General features: G+C 40.2%; 1 protein-coding gene across 2 annotated transcripts in view; it reads left to right on the top strand.

The window, feature by feature from the left end:
• Positions 1 to 19,125, top strand: part of SENP6 (SUMO specific peptidase 6) — an 85,916-nt gene that overhangs the window by 7,836 nt on the left and 58,955 nt on the right. For both annotated transcript variants that reach the window (XM_086608267.1, XM_086608266.1), the window contains exon 2: positions 14,052 to 14,145. In XM_086608267.1, coding sequence (XP_086464393.1) covers positions 14,052 to 14,145 — 94 coding nt within the window. The remainder of the gene's footprint in view (positions 1 to 14,051; positions 14,146 to 19,125) is intronic.

Below are 19,125 nucleotides of genomic sequence, written 5' to 3'. Positions count from 1 at the left end.
TAAGCTGCTATCCATCATATTTCAGAAGTCATGGCAGTCTGGTGAAGTTCCCGCTGACTGGAAAAGGGGAAACATAGCCCCCATCTTTAAAAAGGGAAAAAAGAAGACCCAGGGAACTACAGACCAGTCAGTCTCACCTCTGTGCCCAGCAAGATCATGGAGCAGATCCTCCTGGCGACTGTGCTAAGGCACATAGAAAATAAGGAGGTGATTGGTGACAGCCAACATGGCTTCACTAAGGGCAAATCCTGCCTAATTTGGTGGCCTTCTATGATGAGGTTACAGCATAGATGGATAGGGGAAGAGCAACTGACATCATCTACCTGGACTTGTCCAAAGCATTTGCTACTGTCCCGCACGACATCCGTGTCTCTAAACTGGAGAGACATGGATTTGTCAGATGGACCACTCGGTGGATAAGGAATTGGCTGGATGGTCATACTCAAAAGAGTTGTGCTCAACGGTTCAATGTCCCAAGTGGAGGCCAGTGACGAGTGGTGTTCCTCAGGGGTCGGTATTGGGACCAGTGCTATTTAACATCTTTATTGGTGACATGGACAGTGGGATTGAGTGCACCCTCAGCAAGTTTGCAGATGACACCAAGTTGTGTGGTGTTGTGGACACGCTGGAGGGAAGGGGTGCCATCCAGAGGGACCTTGACAGGCTGGAGAGGTGGGCCTGTGAGAACCTCATGAAGTTCAACAAGGCCAAGTGCAAGGTCCTGCATGTGAGTCGGGGCAATCCCAAGCACAAGTACAGACTGTTTGGAGAATGGATTGGGAGCAGCACGGAAGAAAAGGTCTTGGGAGTGCTGGTGGATGAGAAGCTCAACATGAGCTGGCAATGTGCACTGACAGCCCAGAAAGCCAACTGTATCTTGAGCTGCATCCAAAGAAGCATGGCCAGCAGGTCGAGGGAGGTGATTCTGCCCCTCTGCTCTTGTGAGACTCCACCTGGAATACTGCATTCAGCTCTGGAGTCCTCAACCCAAGAAGGACATGGAACTACTGGAGCAAGTCCAGAGGAAGGCCATGAAGATGATCCGAGGGCTGGAGCACCTCTGCTATGAAGACAGGCTGAGAGAGTGGGGGTTGTTCAACCTGGAGAAGAGAAGGTTCCGGGGTGATCTTATTGCAGCCTTCTAGTACTTAAAGGGGGCCTACAGGAAAGCTGGAGAGGGACTTTTTACAAGGGTGTGTAGTGATAGGGCAAGGGGAAATGGCTTTAAATTGAAAGAGGGGAGATTTAGATTGGATATAAGGAGGAAGTTTTTTATATTGAGAGTGGTGAGGCACTGGAACAGGTTGCCCAGAGAATTGTGAATGCCCCATCCCTGGAAGTGTTCAAGGCCAGGTTGGATGAGGCTTTGAGTAACCTGGTGTAGTGGAAGGTTTTCCTGCCCATGGCAGGTGGGTTGGAACTAGATGATCTTTGAGGTCCCTTCCAACCCAGACCATTCTATGATTCTATGAATCTGCAGTGTGGATATCAAATTTGAAAATAATTTTTCAAAATAAACTGTCCAAAGAACAGTAAAATGATTAAGATGCAATACTGTTGTCTTTTATAGATAGTGATAAATCAGGTGTATGGATTCACTGAAGCAGTGAGCTGTGACGTTGCTGCTTGTGTCTTACCATGCTGCAACTCCATTTTGGACATAAAGCTGCGTGCCAACTATTTATTGGTTCTGTTTGCAAGGCTTAAAATTATTAACTGGTTTGGGCATAGGAACTAACAGAGCATCATTAACCGATTAGAGGGAATTATGTGTTGCAGCTGTGCTGCTCGTAGGGCTCTCTGCTGCAGGCGAGGGAGAGGTCTGCTGCTCTTCCCCCTTTGCCCCCTGCAATTTGAGGCTTGTGGTGTGTCTCCTGCTGTCCACCACCCCCGAGACTTACCAGTTCATTGCCAAAGAGATTTAACTTGCTCGTAGTGTTTTGCTGGATTGGCACTTTGCCAAACCTCTGTTGAATTTGCTCACTGAAGGGTAAGGGGGAGAGGTAGGACAATGGCTTGGATTGGGGAGGGCAGACAGACTCTGCATGTGAGAAGGGTTGATGTTCCCCTTTCATCTCTCTCTAGTGAGCTGTTAGATTAAGGCGTAATACATAAGTTAAACTTTAGAATAAATACTTTTGTGTAGCAGCAGCTTTATTTTGCCCAGGGAAATTAAATTATTTTAAATAACAGGTGAACTTCTGCGCAAACACGTTTATAGTGAAGGCTGGAGACTGGAGGGAATAAATTAGCAGGCTGTGGTTATTCTGCCCTGGTTGGTCAGCAGGCCTTTAAAACGTTTTTGTTGATGGGCAAGTGTTGTTAAGTGCTGCATGAGACAAGGAAATGTTTCTGAATGCATGTCCCAGTAATTCCTGTGAAAGAATAATCTGGAATGAAAGACTTTGAATTTGGGATATCTTTCTCTGACTGAATCTGAATGATTGTAAATAAAGAACAGGGATGATTCAGAAACTCTGTGTGAAGCTTTCCTGGGTCTTTCTTTGTTTTCAGACCATATAAGTTGTTGCTGGAGCAGTCTCCCTGTTTGTTTTTATTTGTTTGTTTGTTTTTTTAATAAGACTTGTCATAATGATGTTTTAGGACTGATAAATGCCAATAATATTTTGCTAGTGTGGTAAAACATAGTATTATACAATGTGATTAATATTATATAATCTTAGACATTTATGTCTATAAGAAACAGCTGCAAAAATATTTGTTATTTTCATGAGAGTGTTTTTATCCAGTGCCATACAGTTGTTTCACTTGTACTAAAATTCATTCTACTGATGTATTTTTATTAATGTTGTAGGATATAATGTTGCATTTGTTTATCATGTCCAATTTTTATGGCCCATTTAGCAAAATATGAATATCCTGCTGCTGACAGAATTTAGTATGACAGTCTAACAGAAAGAATATTCAAGAGCCCCTTAGATGAGAGAGAATTTGAACTATGCAGTAGATGTTAGGTTTCGTACTTACAATTGCCTTTGTAATTTCTGAGGCTCACTTCTTTTAGAAACAATTACCAGAGTCCACTGTAATTTTATTTCTACCAAAGCTTACTGCTCAAGAGGCAATTTAAGGATCCTTTAAAATTGGGAATAAACTTTAAAAAATGAACTTCTGGACTACTCTGGTCCAGTTTATTATGGTTGCATATACTTGGCACAGTGGGGCAGTAAACCTTTAACTGAGATTACTAGTTCTACCCTAAGGCAAATATGTTGTAGCTGAATCTTTACCTCATCAATGCCACACACACACAAAAAAAATCTGTTGTTAATGTAGTAGAGAAGTTCTTGGTCGTCTAGCAAAGCCTATGTTAAATGGAAAAGGCACTACTACTTGTTTGGAAGAAAGACATACTCTGTGCCCTGTGTTAGGCAGAACTGTTAGGTCAAGGTAAGCATGAATTCCATGTTTGGGTGAAGGTGGCTGAAACTCATCTTCAGTTGGTCTCTTAAGAAGTTGGGTGTTTTGCTTCAGCTGTCTTCTGAGAGATGTTTCTGGAGAAGTAGGTTGATAACTGGGTGCATTTAGCAAGCTAGCACGTGTTATTTTGTTATATGAAAAATTAGTTGATTGATAGCGCTTCCTGATCTTCTCTGCCTTTACAAGTAATTACTGAGCAAATGTTTGTTTTTCCAGGGATGTTAAAGTTATTTTTTAGCTTTTTAAAAATAAAGCCTGCTTAGTGAATTTTAGCATACTGTGGTTTAGTTAGCGGTTGTCAGTGTTCCATAAACTCGTTGTTGTTATGTCTGCTGAAGTTTGAGACTTCCATTACAAAGATTTCTGTGTTTTTAATGAAGTAATGTAGTTGCATTACATCATGCCTCACCTCATTGATGATCTCTAATTGCAAGGGCAGTTGAAGTATATAGCGTATCTAGTGTAAGCAGGAGGCTATTGTTTTATATTTGTGTTGCATTTCTGTCTTCTTTTTTTTTTGTGTTTTATAAACAGGCATGGTTTACTTGATTTTTAGCTGTGTGTGTATTTGCAGGATCATTTTTCTAACTCTTAGCAGTGCCCATATGTGGGTCCTACTGTATGGCCATGCGAGTAATTGTGCCAACAATGTACAGCACAGCCAGACCTACTGAACTGCTCCATGCTGCACACCGTGCGTCCTGCTGCCCCTGCCAGAGCCAGTGCGCCCACAACTTCGCTCCAGTCAATGCTGGCATTTCTCTGCCTTCATGGCAAGTTGGCTGAAGGAACTAAATTGGCAGAAAACTATTCTGGGGTGGAGGGAGGGAAGTGTTGGTGGAGCTTGTCTGTATTGCTTTTCAGCCGTATCAGCAATCTAATCCAGCTCACTGCCCTCTCATCTGGGTATGAAAACTTGCCAGTGTCGCTGAGAATAGGGGAAAAAACAGGTCTTTGGCCTTTACAGGAAGGCAAATGCAAATTTTTCTCACGGCTTAGAGTTTAGCTACCTCTTTCATCCTCTTTTCATCCTTTCTCTACTCAAATTTTTCTGAGATGTGCCTTTTTCATTTGATCAAATTATTGAGGTTTTCTTGGTTGTTGGGAGCTTTCTTTTCGTGTGCATTTTTTGCTGTCCGTTTCTTATGAATTTTGAACAATTGGTAACATCAAAGAAGTGTCTGCTTTTTTCTTAATTACATTTTAGAGTTTCTTCTTCTGTTATTGTCTTGTAGAAGTCATGGTACCATTCTGGACTTTAATTTCTGCATGTTTTTATAGAGGGGATAATGTCTACCTGACATCGTCTTTGAAAGTTTACAGGATAAATCCACAAGTGTTAAATAATACAAATTCTTGGGTTTTTTTCTTCTTCCTTTTGGTATGTAGATACAGTGCTTTTATTTCAACCTGATGTTCCAATTATTGCAGAAACCTGGAAAACTTCTCAAAGTGTTGTTTGTCTAATTTCCAGGTAGTTAGGCTAGGTGATTAATCTTATTCGGTACATAACCGCCTTTCAGCAGTTTCTAAAAATAGATTGCTGTTTATTTAGTGCTGCTGTAATCTCAGTTGCACAAGCTTAGCTTTTTTTTATGAAGATGGATCCCACAATGCATAAACAAATCTAAAATCAGAAGTGTGCAAATCAGAGGCATAATATACTGTAAGTTTCCTACTGTGTTTTGGTTATCTTATACAACTCTTCTAGTATTTAGAATTTGAGATCCTATGTGATTAACATCACATACTGATTTGCCACAGAATTCCTGTTCTCGAATTCTTATTCAGATGTCATCTTCCTTGAAATGGCTTGTAAGCTTTGTATACTTTTTCACATTTTGAGAGTAAATTGGCAGTTCAGAAATTGTCCCTAGCCTACCCTAACCTTTTATCCTCCAATTTTTCCTATAAAATAGGAAGATATCTCTCCTGCATTTATCTCTCCTATAAAACCACTGAAACTTTCTTCTTCCTTTCCGCATTTTTAGTATATCTCCAGTCTAGCAATAAAGGTCTTATGTAAGTAGAAAATGATATATATTAATAGTGCTAGCGATGAAAAAATTACTTTTTTGTTTATTTGTTTCTTTTTTTTTTCCTTCTATTGCTATTGTTGGATCCTGCTTTTGATGTTACTTAAATTATTTTACTTGTGTGGAAAGTTCGAGTGCATGGCAGACTTAGAGAAAGGAAGGAAAGTGACTGAGGTACTTAATTTTGGAAGTGTTTATGATGATGGTGCAGTTGCCTCAGGTGATCGTTTGTACCTATGGGTAGTCACTGGTTTTACCAGACTGCTGGATGGAATCACATGAGTTGGAACCTCCTATCCAAACCAAGACCAGTTAAGAGCAGGTTGCTCAGGGCTTTGTTCAATCTCCATGATGTCTCAGATCAACCTGGTCCACTATTGAGCACCCTCATGGTAAAAAAATAAGTTATTTCATTGAGTTGGAATTGCCGTTGTTCCAGCTTGTGTCCAGTGCTTCTTGTCCTTTTACTGTGCGTCTCTGTGGAGAGTTTGGCTTTATCTTCTCTCTGTCTTCTCATTAGGTAGTTGAAGATGGCAAAAAGATCTCCCCTCCCCCTTGTTGAAGGCTGAATAAACCTAGCTTTTTTAGCCTCTTATATGTCATGTACTCAGTCCTCCTGGGTATCTTGACAGCCCTTCGCTGAACTTACTCTAGTGCGTTGGTGTCTGTGTTACACTGGAGAGCCCAAAACTGAATCCAGTACTCTGGTTACAGTTTCATGTGGAAGTGCCACATGGAGGGAAAGAGTCACTTCTCTTGACTGCTGGCTAAACTTTTTTCAAGTAGTTGGCCTTCCTTGCTGTGGGCGTACACTGCCGACCCGTGTTCAATTTGCTGTCCATTAGGACCCCAGATCCTCTTGAAGAGCTGCTTCCTACCCAGTTTTCCCCCAGCCTGCACTGCTGCATGGGCTCGTTTGGTCCCAGATGTAGGACTTTGCATTTGCTTTTGTTGAACTTCGTAAGGTTCTTGTCAGCACATTTCTCCAGCCTGTTAGGTCCTTCTGAATGGCAGCCTTGGCTTCCAGTGTGTCAGCTCCTTCCCCCAGCTTGGTATTGTCTGCAAACCTGCTGAGTGCACGTAGTCCCAGCATCCAGATTACTAACAAAGACATTGAACAGTATTGGTTCCAGTACTGATCGCTGAGGAATGCCAGGATTTGTACTGGTAGACATCATCCTTTGACGCTGGTGGTCTAGCTGGTTTTCTCCTCACCTTCTCATTCATTTACTCAGTCCATGTCTCTCTAGTTCTGGCTATAAGGAGCCTGTGGGAGACCATGTCAAAGGTCTTGCAACACTCATTGTTCTCCCTTTATGTACACAACCAGCCAACTCACTGTAGAATGCAGCTGGCTTAGTTGAGCACAGTTTGCCCTTGGTATATCCATCTGGGCTGTTTACCTGCTTATCGTCACGTAGCTGGGAATAGATTCCTGGAAGATTTGATCCATAACCTTATGAGGAGTTGAGGTGAAGCAGACTAGCCTGTAGTTCACAAGATCATCCTTGTTGCCCATCTTGAAGATAGGTATGATGTTTTTCCAGTCATTAGGAAGCTCTCTTATGCAGTGACTTTTCAAAGATAATGTAAGTGGCCTAACAGTGACATTGGCAAACTTCCTCCACACCATCAGATGCGTCCTGTCTGATCCTGTGGACTTCTGCATGTACAACTGTCTTAGGTGTTCCTTAAACGCATCTTCCTCAACAATGGATGATGTTGCATTCCTACAGATTCTGCTGGTAGAGTTGGGGAAGTGGGAGGTTAGAGGGCAGAGCTTACCAATGAAATCTGGAGGGGAAAAAAAAAGGATCAAATTCTTCAGTATTTTCAATGTCCTGTGTCACTAGGTTCCTGTCTCAGTGAGCAGTGGGCCCACATGTTCCTTAGCAGTCCTTTGCTGCTAGTGTAGATAAAGAAGCCCTCTTGAAGTACTTCTGCATTGTTTTCTGATGCTATCATAAGGGCAGCATCCTTGAGTGATACCTCTGCATCTCTGTTGGGAGAATCAGTAGAAAAGGTCAAGAACACTAGTTGTCCACTGTGTGGTTACTGCCGCTATCTTACCAGAAAAACCTTCAGAGACATTGCAAAGAAAATGTTTGACATACTTCAAAGCTCTAGCCTACTTTTATCCTCCTCTGTTACTCTTTGTTAATGCTTAGAAAGTGTTCAGCAAATGATCGAACTTACGCAGTTTTGTGTTCTTGAGTCCAGTCATTCTACATTATATTCTGCATGGTAAGCAACCCAATGTGTATGAATTCTGTGCTTCATGTCTCACTTACTGTCAGTTTATTATTACTACCTATTATTGGAAGTGATTTTTGACAGGTTTTTTGCGTCTCCAGCTAATTTAGGGAGAGGAAGGTTAAATCATATTTTAAGCAATAGATCTCTCGATCTGTACCTGTAAATGTAGGTTAGGCTATGGTTCCGTGCAGATTTTTTTGATATCCTTAGTGCTTCAAACAGTCTTTGTTTGTGGATGCCCCTTAACCTCTGCTGTGCTGTCATAGCTGTGCTATGGTAGTGTAGTTGAACAGAAGAGGGAACTGGTATGGAAGAAAAATAACTTTCCCCTTCCCCTGCCGCTCAGGGTATTTTTGCCTGAAGTGGTTTCCTTCCCTAGGTTTGCTCACAGTGAAGAAACAGCTGTGCTGACACACACAGAGTGCAGGATGGAAGCAAGAAGCCCCAGCTTTTAGGAAGCGTGAGGAATAAGTAAAGCTGTAGTGCTGCTTCAGAATGTGAAAATGCAACCTCACTGTGGTTACACAGTTAATATAGTCAAGCTGATGGTATTAAAGCTGGAAGATAAAAAACTATTTTGCTTAGGAGCCTGAAGAAGCCTATCTGAAAGAATAATGAAGCAACAGGGATAGTAGAACAATTAAAAAATATTTCTGTGTCAGATTTTTATGAGTACTTGTATCTTCTTAGCAATATATGTGATGACTGTAAATGAACAACAGATTAGAAAGCTCAGGAGCATTCTTTTTAATTTACTTAGAAATGAGTCTAGATGAAAGCAATGATTCTGAGCACGTTTAAACTAATTTGTGGTTTTTGTAGGAATGCTGCATTATCTGATACTGTAGTTGTGATGGTGTAAGCATTTGTAAGATGAGGCTTATATTATTTCTTTTTTTTCAGACCACTGTAACTAGGGAAAAAGAGTGTAAACTTCAGGTCGTCCTGGAAAAAAATCTTTGGTCCTGAACCAAACCTTTGTTTGATTTAGGTTTCATGTTTTCGGTGGTTCTTGGACACAGAGAGAGAGATGTGATCTCAGCAGATGAAAGACTTGTAAAAGCTTCTGCGTGTTGTAACATAAATCTTAAGGTCTCTACTGTTGTATTCCAGGGGTGATGGGGAGTTCTTCTGGCAATCCAGTGATATGTCTGAAAAAGTTACTTTCCTAGAAAAATTGGTCTTTGTGTGGACAGTAAATGCATCTGGCACGTGTGGTGGGTTGACCTTGGCTGGTCTACAGGCACCCACCAAGCTGCTCTATCACTCCTCCTCCTCCTCAGCTGGTCAGAGGAGAGAAAATACGATGAAAGGCTCATGGGTCAAGATAAGGACAGGGAGAGATCACTCAGCAACTACCATCATGGGCAAAACAGACTCAACACGCAGAAAATCAATCTAATTTATTACTAATCAAATCAGAGTAGGATAATGAGAAATAAGAACAAATCTAAAACCACCTTCCCCCCACTCCTCCCTTTTTCCCAGGCTCAGCTTCACTTCTGATTTTCTCTACCTCCTGCCGCGCAGTGGCACAGAGGAACGGGGAATGGGGGTTGCGGTCAGTTTGTCGCACATTGTCTCTGCTGCTCTTTCCTCCTCACACTCTTCCCCTGCTCCAGTGTGGGATCCCTCCCACAGGAAATAGTTCTCCTCAAAATTCTCTGACGTGAGTCCTTCCCATGAGCTGCAGTTCTTCATGAACTGTTCCAGCATGAGTCCCTTCCATGGGCTGCAGTCTTTCACTAACAGACTGCCCCAGCACAGGTTTTCCCATGGAGTCATGGCCTTCTTTGGGCACCTGCTCTCATGTGGGGTTCTCAACAGGCTGCAGGTGGATCTCTTCTTTGCCATTAATCTCCATGGGCTGCAGGGGGACAGCCTGCCTCACCATGGGCTGCAGGAGAATCTCAGCTCCAGCACACCTCCTCCCGCTCCATCTCCATTGTCCTTCGTGTCTGCAGAATTGTTTCTCTCACATATTTTCACTCCTCTCTCTGGCTGCAGCTGCACAGTTTTTTCCTCCTGCTTAAATATGTTATCCCAGAGGCACTACCACTGTCACTGATTTGCTCAGCCCTGGCCAGTGGCGGGTCCATTTTGGAGCTGGTTGGTATTTGCTTTATCAAACATGGGGGAAGCTTCTGGCATCTTCTCACAGAAGCCACCCCTGTAGCCCCCCCACTGCCAAAACCTTGCCATGCAAACCCAGTACAGCATCATATCCAAAACAATAAAAAGAAATAGGTATGTTTTTCTGGTCATCTGTAATATGGATTCATATGGGATGATTGTCCTTAGAGCATGAGGTACAAGACATGCAAAAAAATCATCTAAGATATTATCTTCTGTTGAACACTAGAACTTTACTAAATACTGTATATTTCGCTCCTCACTTCAATATTTTAGGCAGAATTTTAAAGGATTTTTTTTTTTTTTGGAAATGCACAACTCTGCTCTTATTTCATGGAGATGCACTGTGAACTTTTTTCCTGCTATTTAGGAATTGCTTAACGACACTGTTAAATGATAGTAACTTCTGCTAAAGAAGCTTACAAAACAGTGTCCACACACAGTAACTTAAAGGTGTTAATCTGCTTTCTGCCAGTCTTTCTACAAGCATACTTTGTTTTGTAATCCAAAATTTTTTGGGGGGTTTTACTCAAAAAGACTATGAGGATTTTTAAAAGCTGACTTCAGGATGTGGTTAATAATACCATAAAGGTTTTATTAAAAAGTAAAATAATTTTTTTAGCAAATTTTTTAATTGATTTGTAAAGAAATTACAAGTAACTGATCACAGTTGTTTTTAAAAAAGCAATGAAATATGTTAGATACACCTTTTTAAGATGTCCATTTAAATTCCATCTAGACTCACAATTGCTCATCTCCTTTGGTATAACACACCAAAGGGAGCTTGTAGTGGGAGGAAAAATGATTTGTCATTGCTGGTGAAATATGCTCCAGCACGCTGCCTTTCTTGGGCGGAGGTATAGCAATTGACTGCTGTCGACTAAACGTCTTAGGGCCAGGTCTGCTTATTTGAATATTTTTCACCGTCTGGGTAGGAATGTGTATTGCTGATTAAAATGACCTTGATAATAGTATAAATGGTAAACATTGCAACATGGAGGTTCCAAATTTAAGTCTTACTACAAAATAGTTAGAAACTTAGCGTGTGTGTCAGATAGCTTGTTATCCCTGTATAGAATCAGATCCCAAGTGACCATTCAGATCAAGTAACTCAGTTAAGCGAAGAGTCTGGCTAACAAGATTGTTTACTTCTAGATTTGCATTTTTGGTGGAACCAAGAATGCTAGAGAGAGTGAAAATTGATCCAGAGCTGAAGGAGCAGAGTGGGGATACTAAGACTGTTCTTCCGTAGACAACTGAGCTGGTCTGTAGCAGTGGACAAACCATCCAATATAGAAGTACTTAATTCAAAAAAACGACTACAGAAAATCTTAAGAAACTTTTTGGAAAGGAACTGAAAGATGGAGCTGCAGTGTCAAATATGTGCAGACAGCTTGGGAGTTTTTTGAAGAGACTCTATTGGAGGCCTACAGCACATGCGTGGTGCTTATTTAAATAGACTTTGAAAGGCCCCCCAAATGTTGGCATGGCTAACAGCAGGGTAAGGGGAGATGTCTGAAATAAAGCATCGTCCTTCTTGAATCTGAACTTTCGTCCGAATTGGGAAAATAAAGAATAATAGAAAAGCTGCTAGATTAAACCTGTAATTATAATGAGTCACACACAATTTTTTTTTTGATGAATAACTCCTTTGGTGAATAACAGACATAAAAGCTATTGTTAAGTCATTCTTCAAATTCAGCAGAAAAGTTTCTGGAGTATTTGTAGAATCAGTAGACAGCCAAGTTGTAAAAGGTGGCTTTGGAGAATATGAAGTCGTAGCTGAAAAATGGAATTGCTTGCACTCACTTTGACAACACTTAGAGGTCTTCATGCCAGAATATTTCTGAAGACGGAATGTAATAGAGTATATGACTCTAAATGAAACATCAGTGGAAGAAATTGCAGTACATTAAGCAAAAAATGAACAAGGCAGCAGGATCAAATGGCATTCATCCAAGTGATGTAAGGATCACGGGGATAAAGGAGCTAATGACTGTAGTGTGTTGCTTGTTGTTTAGCATCGTCTTTTTGCTACAGGTAAAGAAGGTAGCTAGTATGATAGCAGCTTTTCAAAAATGCAGAGGAGGAATTTAAAGAACTTTACATCAATGAGCTTTGTGACCATAGAACCAAATGCATAGAAATGGTAACGAAGACCAGAATTAATTTCATTGTTCACTCTGTAGAGTTCTTTACCAAAGGGGTTTTGGAAATGCTAAGTTACCTCTGGATAAAATGGGAAGTTTTGTAAGGAAAGGCTGGCAACAGATGAAAAGAGAGGGCAAAAATGATTCATTTTGTTAATAGAAAGAGTAACTGTGAATTGCACAATGTTCTGTCTTAACATTGGGTACAGAAATAAGGAGATAGAGAGGCAACAAAGTCTGTACGTGTTACAAACTTTACTTGGGTTAGTATAACGGCCAACTACTTAAAGAAAATTGCAGATGCTCAGTTTTGGGGTTATGTGGGTTAAAGTCATATATGAAATTCAGTGTAGGTAAGTGCCAAGTAGTCCAAGTGAATGAGAAGTAGGAAAGAGAATTTTTGTAGATGGTGATTGGTTCTGAACTGGTTCTTGCCAATCATGAGTGAAAGATGGAATTATCTAGTACATCAATGCAGTTCTCCATAGCAGTGAAAACAGCAAATGCAGTGTTAAGACTTTCTGGGAGAGGAGTAAAGAACAAAACAGAAACATCAAGCTACTGCATGTATGTGTCTTGGATATTCCTTATAGTGTTGGTATCCTCTTCTTGTCTCAAAAATAGTACAGTAGACAAGAAGAGGTTCAGAGAGAAGCATTGAGAGTTATTTAAAAGCATGAATCAGCTTTTATGTGACGAAAAATTAAAAAGATTCAGTTTTTTTTCTTTTTCTGCCTGAGAAAAGGATGACTGTGAAAGAACACAACAGAGATCTATGCAATCTATGAGTGAATTGGAAAGGATAACTTATTACTGTCTTCCAAAGTACAAAAACTGGAGCAGTGGAGTATTAAGTAGGAGCAAATGATGCCAGATTGAATCAGGACAAAAAAAAAGGAGATACTTACTCATATACTGTGTAATTGAGGTACTATCTGCTGCAAGATGCTGTTGGTTCTGTAAAGTAGGGTTGGTTAAAAAAGCTAGCAGGGAGAAGAAAACGTCTAGCAAAGGCTGCTAAACACAAAAATACCACCCATGGCTCGGGAAGTTCTCGGTAGATGCAAGTAGCTGGAAGTAGAGGTTCAATATGCAATAAATATTTCTGTGTGCACTGTTTATACTTTACCCTAGACATCTGTTGTTGCTTGTGATTTTTTTTTTTCTTTTCTATCAAAACATACAGTTGCATTCATTATTTCTAAATGCATTTCCAACTATTTAAAGAAAAACATAGTAAGAAAAGACAGATTTTAGTTATACCAAAATCAAAGCTGCTTCATAGAGAATTCGTGTGAGACAGCTTTTAGTCGCAATAACTAGGGCCCAGGGTGAACGGTGCCTTGCTTTAGTGAGTGCTGTCTCTGTCCTCTGGACCTCCTTAACGTAAGAATACTCTCATATGATCATATTATATGAAAATGTCCATACTTTTGGATATCGCAGTAGATAAATCAGAGATTTGATGTAGTGTGACTGTTCTCAGAAAGTTCCAATTTTTACTTAGTTGATACTAAAGCTGAAATTTCATTTAGCATCAGATGTTAATTCAAGTCAATGTCAGATGTTGAACTGAAAAAAAAAAAAGTATGTTGAAATTGTGCTTGGTGCAGTTCAGAACTGTTGCTTGTATACGGAAAAATAAAATATGTTCTTGGATATTAGACATTTAAATAATAAATGTGAATATCTTTTCTGCATGTGGCATATTCATATCAGAGAAGGAACCCTTAAATTTACAGGTGTCAGTAAAAGAGTTGAAATCCTTGTAAAACTACCTCATGTCATCATTTTTAATAGCTTCCTAACTTGTTCCATTAGTAATCAAGGTGTTAACAGATACTCACTTGTTTTTATTTAGGGAAATGAATCACCACTGCATTGATGAACTTATTTTGTCAAATGATAGTTAAACATTAACATCAACAAAATAAATACTTGGGGAAAATATATACATCTGGTTTACTCCTCTAGTTTGTGTTGATTAATAACTCAGGTTGAAATCAAGACTTATCTTAACTTGTTCTCATTTCAGCTTTGGATAGATCACAGTCCAAGAGAGATGGAGGTTTTAAAAATAATTGGAGCTTTGATCATGCAGAAGAAAGTGAAGGAGATGCAGAGAAAGAGTAAGGATGCTTTTATCTAGGCTATTAAAAGTATAAGTGTCTATTTATAAATAAATATTTTTTGTAATTTATGAATAAGAAACGATATATAATATCTTAAAAATTTTAGCAATTAATAAAAACGGTTTCAAAGAAGTTATTTTAAATAGTATTGCCGTATAACAGTGTATTATAATTTAAATTTTATTGCGAACGTGTGGCTTACAACATAGGGCACGGCACATTTCAAAGTGTTACACAGAGCTACTGTGTAAGTCTAAGGAACACAGACAGGAAATATGTCAACACGCAAGGTAAGGAAATGGAAAGGTAGAGTATCCAAGCAGTTTCAACTTTTCCTTTTAGTGGTGATGCTACTCAGTACTTCACAGTTATGAAGGTACTTCAGTGGCTATAGGCCTACAGCCAGTTAAACTGAGTTTAAAAGACTGTGGTTTTTTTTCCCTTGAGCTTATCTCACTGGGTCAAGTTAAGGCTGTTTTTGTTTCCTGGTCATTTAATTCTTTACTTCATATTTTTGACTAAAACTTAAACTCTATTTGTGTGGTTTGAATACAGGCTTTGTCCTTGTGACATTTTATTGTTGCTAATATGTTTTCTTGGTATTAATGTATTTATTTCCAAAAAGACTAATGAATTGTTAAAAGAACAAGTTTCATGCATGAAGAGTGCATGTTAGGTTTATTTGTTGTCAGATATTTATTTGGAAAGTAGGACCTGCAAGTTTAAAAAAGATGCTATAGTTCTCTAGTAAGGAGAAACTGAATCCTGTGGTTAAGTAAAAAAGATAATTCTTATACAAATTTGTATCTTGTAATATTCTACCAAGTATTGTGCATTGGAAGGGAGATAGGAAAGTAGACACTTAGCCTGCTGCTGCAGCCTAAGTGGTTATGCTGTAATCTTATAAAAACATTAAGAAATTTGAAGTTTTAGTCACTAAAAAATGAGTTCAGGAGTTCATTGAAGTGTGAGGTAAGCATTAAGAGCTTTAGTCAAAACAGGACTGTATCAGAATTTAAAATAACTTTTTAAAAGGTTCTCAAACTCAGGGAATTTAGTTTTATAAAATTACGCTTGCTTTTTTTAGCAATTTTACATCCATTTGTGGTGCACAGCAAGATGTTCTAAGTGTAGTAACAGTTTATACGATGCAGTTAGTATTTGCATTTTACTTGTCTTCAGAAATAAAAGTAACTCACATTTGTAAGCGTGGCAGCTTTTTTGATTCTACTAATTTACAGGTTTCCATCTGTCTCCAGCTGATGTTGACTTAAGAACACAGAATGAGATGTATATAGTGTAGTGATGCTAAGAAAAAAGTTTGAAAAACTGATTATGGAACGTATGTTTTATATAATTGTATCTGATACTAAGATGGTATTTCTGAGTGATTTTTTCATTCCTTTCAAATATTCTGTATGATAAACAGTTTTCCTGTAGCCAATATTGAAATTTTATTACCACCTCACATCAGTAATTCATTTTTATACCTGTAAATTATGCAGAATCGTATCTGGAAGTACAGATAAAAGAGTAGCTGAAAATTGATTTAAACTGGAGATCCTGCCTTTTTTGCTTACCCATCCTCTGATATAATTTCAAGCAACTTCTCACTCCCTCCAGACAGCTATATGTTTTAAGCTCCCAATATATTTACTTTTGGTAACACCTGTTTGGGTTTGTTTTTTTTTTTTGTCTTAATGACATTGTAAGCTTTGAGCATTTTGAAATAATTTGTGTATTTTACTTTTCTGACACGTTTTACTTTGTGTAACAAAATACTGACAGAAGGGAATCTTTATTTGACAGTAAATTGTCCTTTTCTTTCTAAATTCCTTTTACCTTTAGCAGAACATTTAAAAGATTAGCAGCTTTAGTTCACAGAATTGTTCCATCATAAAACTTTGTGTTGTCCCAGTATTTTGAATATACTATGCAATAAGTACGCATTCTGGCAGTTTTTTAAAAATGTCATTCTTATTTGCTGTGGTATGCTGATATTTACTAGCAATGCTTGTAACCTCCTGCATTTCTATGTGGAGAAAGCTGTAAATCTGAAACAAGCGTCTGGATGCATCACATGCTTGTTGTTGAGGCACCAGCATTTTAGTGTCTGACCTTATCACAGCTTTTTGCCCTCTTAATGGCAGACACACAATAAGTTTGTTTTGAACTGGCCCAAGAATAACATTCCAGCACTTAATGGGTTGGCTGTATTCTTGTGTTACCCCATGAGATCTGTGCTAATGTTGTTGGCCGGTACTGGATGTCTGCTTGGATTGTCTTTCCTCAATGAGGTGAACACAAAATATGTGGCTAATGGCCTCCTACCAAAGCAATTTTTAGAGTAGGGAGATTATTTTAAAAGTGTGTCATTTAACTTACTTGCAGAATTAGATGGACTGTGTCATAATAAGGTGTCAAGTAATGAACACAAAAGAGTAAAGAACTTTTGTAAGCTAAAGAAGATTTGGAAAAATAAAATAATCACCCAACACAATATAGACATTTTTAAACGCTGCTGGAGTTCATAACCAGCATGGAACTAAAGTGATGGAAATTCAAATTGTAATTGACAAGTGTCCCAAAGTAAATGTCTGCAGATAATCTTTAGTCCACTTGAAAGAGTAAAAGTAACATTTTTGATGATTTACAAGATTTTATCTACTTAAGAGAATAATCAAGATGATAGCAGGTGACTTGAGAATTTTCTTGCTTTCTACTTGGAGGTCATAGAGGAGAGGAAGCTTAACATAGAACAGTAGTAAAAAAGACCAGTTGGTCAGTTGAACGCACTGAAACCTGTGTAGATGTCACAGAATAAATGATGGAAACAATGTACATCTTATGTGCAGAAGACATGAAAGGACGGTACAAACCTGTCAAAAGTGGTATATTAAATTGGTTGCTGAAATTAACATAAGACACTTTCTGGTTTTACAGATGATTGTTCTTGAAGTGTCTTGGATAATCTGTCCAGGGACATCAAGGGCCACAAGAAAAACTTCTATAGATATGTCAGTGATAAAAAGAGGTCTAGGGAAAATGTAGGCCCTCTCCAGAAGGAAATGGGGGACCTGGCTACCCGGGATATGGAGAATGCTGAGGTTCTCAATGATTTCTTTGCCTCAGTCTTCACTGGCAAGAGCTCCAGCTGCACAGCCTAAGCCACAGAAGGCAAAGGCAGGGACTGGGAGAATGAAGAACTGCCCACTGTAGGAGAAGATCAGGTCCGAGACTATCTTAAGAACCTGGAGGTGGACGAGTCCATGGGACCTGATGAGGTGCATCCGTGGGTCCTGAGGGAACTGGGAGATGAAGTTGCTAAGCTACTATCCATTATTTCCATCATGGTGAAGTTCCCACTGACTGGAAAAGGGGAAACATAGCCCCCATCTTTAAAAAGGGAAATAAAAAAGACCCAGAGAACTACAGGCCAGTCAGTCTTACCTCCGTGCCCGGCAAGATCATGGAGCAGATCCTCCTGGCGACTATGCAAAGGCACATAGAAAATAAGGAGGTGATTGGTGACAGCCAACATGGCTTCACTAAGGGCAAATCCTGCCTGACTAATTTGGTGGCCTTCTATGATGAGGTTACAGCATTGATGGATAGGGGAAGAGCAGCTGACATTGTCTACCTGGACTTATCCAAAGCATTTGCTACTGTCCCACATGACATCCGTGTCTCTAAACTGGAGAGACATGGATTTGTCAGATGGACCACTCGGTGGATAAGGAATTGGCTGGATGGTCGCACTCAGAGAGTTGTGCTCAACAGTTCAATGTCCACGTGGAGGCCAGTGACGAGTGGTGTTCCTCAGGGATCGGTACTGGGGCCAATGCTATTTAACATCTTTGTGGGTGACATGGACAGTGGGATTGAGTGCACCCTCAGCAAGTTTGCAGATGACACCAAGTTGTGTGGTGTTTTGGACACGCTGGAGGGAAGGGATGCCATCCGGAGGGACCTTGATAGGCTGGAGAGGTGGGCCTGTGTGAACCTCATGAAGTTCAACAAGGCCAAGTGCAAGGTCCTGCACATGGGTTGGGGCAATCCCAAGCACAAGTACAGGCTAGTTGGAGAATGGATTGAGAGCAGCCCTGAGGAAAAGGACTTGGGAGTGCTGGTAGATGAGAAGCTCAATATGAGCTGGCAATGTGCGCTGGCAGCCCAGAAAGCCAACTGTATCAGAGAATCATAGAATGGCATAGGCTGGAAGGGACCTCAGAAATCATCTAATCCAACCTCCCTGTGATAGACAGGGACACCTCTCAACTAGATCAGGCTACTCAAGGCTCTGTCCAACCTGGCCTTGAACACCTCCAGGGAGGGGGCATCCACAACTTCTCTGGGCAATCTATTCCAAAGTCTCACCACCCTCGTACTGAAGAATTTCTTCCTAAGATCTAATCTAAATCTGTTCTCCTTCAACTTAAACCCATTTCCCCTTGTCCTATCAGTGGACACTCTTGTAGAAAGTCCCTCCCCAGCCTTCCTGTAGGTTCCCTTCAGGCAGCTATTAGGTTCCCCCAAAGTCTTCTCTTTTCAAGGCTGAACAATCCCAGCTCCTGCAACCTGTCCTAGTAGCAGAGGTGCTCCAGCCCCTGGATCATCTTTGTGGCCCTCCTCTGAACACTCTTCAACAAATCTATGTCTCTCTTATGGTGGGGACACCAGAACTGGATGCAGTATTCGAGGTGGGGTCTCACAAGTGCAGATTAAAGTGGGAGAATCACCTCTCTTGACCTGCTGACCACGCTTCTCTTGATACATCCCAGGATGCGGTTGGCCTTCTGGGCCGCATGAGCGCACTGCCGCTCATGTTGAGCTTCTCATCTATAAACACCCTGGGCTGCATCAAAAGGAACATGGCCAGCAGGTCAAGGGAGGCGATTCTGCCCCTCTGCTCTGCTCTTGTGAGACCCCACCTGGAATACTGTGTTCAGCTCTGGAGTCCCCAACACAAGAAGAACA

The sequence above is a fragment of the Tauraco erythrolophus genome, chromosome 2, assembly GCF_009769465.1.
Source record: "Tauraco erythrolophus isolate bTauEry1 chromosome 2, bTauEry1.pri, whole genome shotgun sequence".
Classification (NCBI taxonomy): Eukaryota; Metazoa; Chordata; class Aves; order Musophagiformes; family Musophagidae; genus Tauraco; species Tauraco erythrolophus.
The sequence above is the reverse complement of the archived record's forward strand: the minus strand, read 5'-3'. Positions and strand labels throughout refer to the sequence as shown.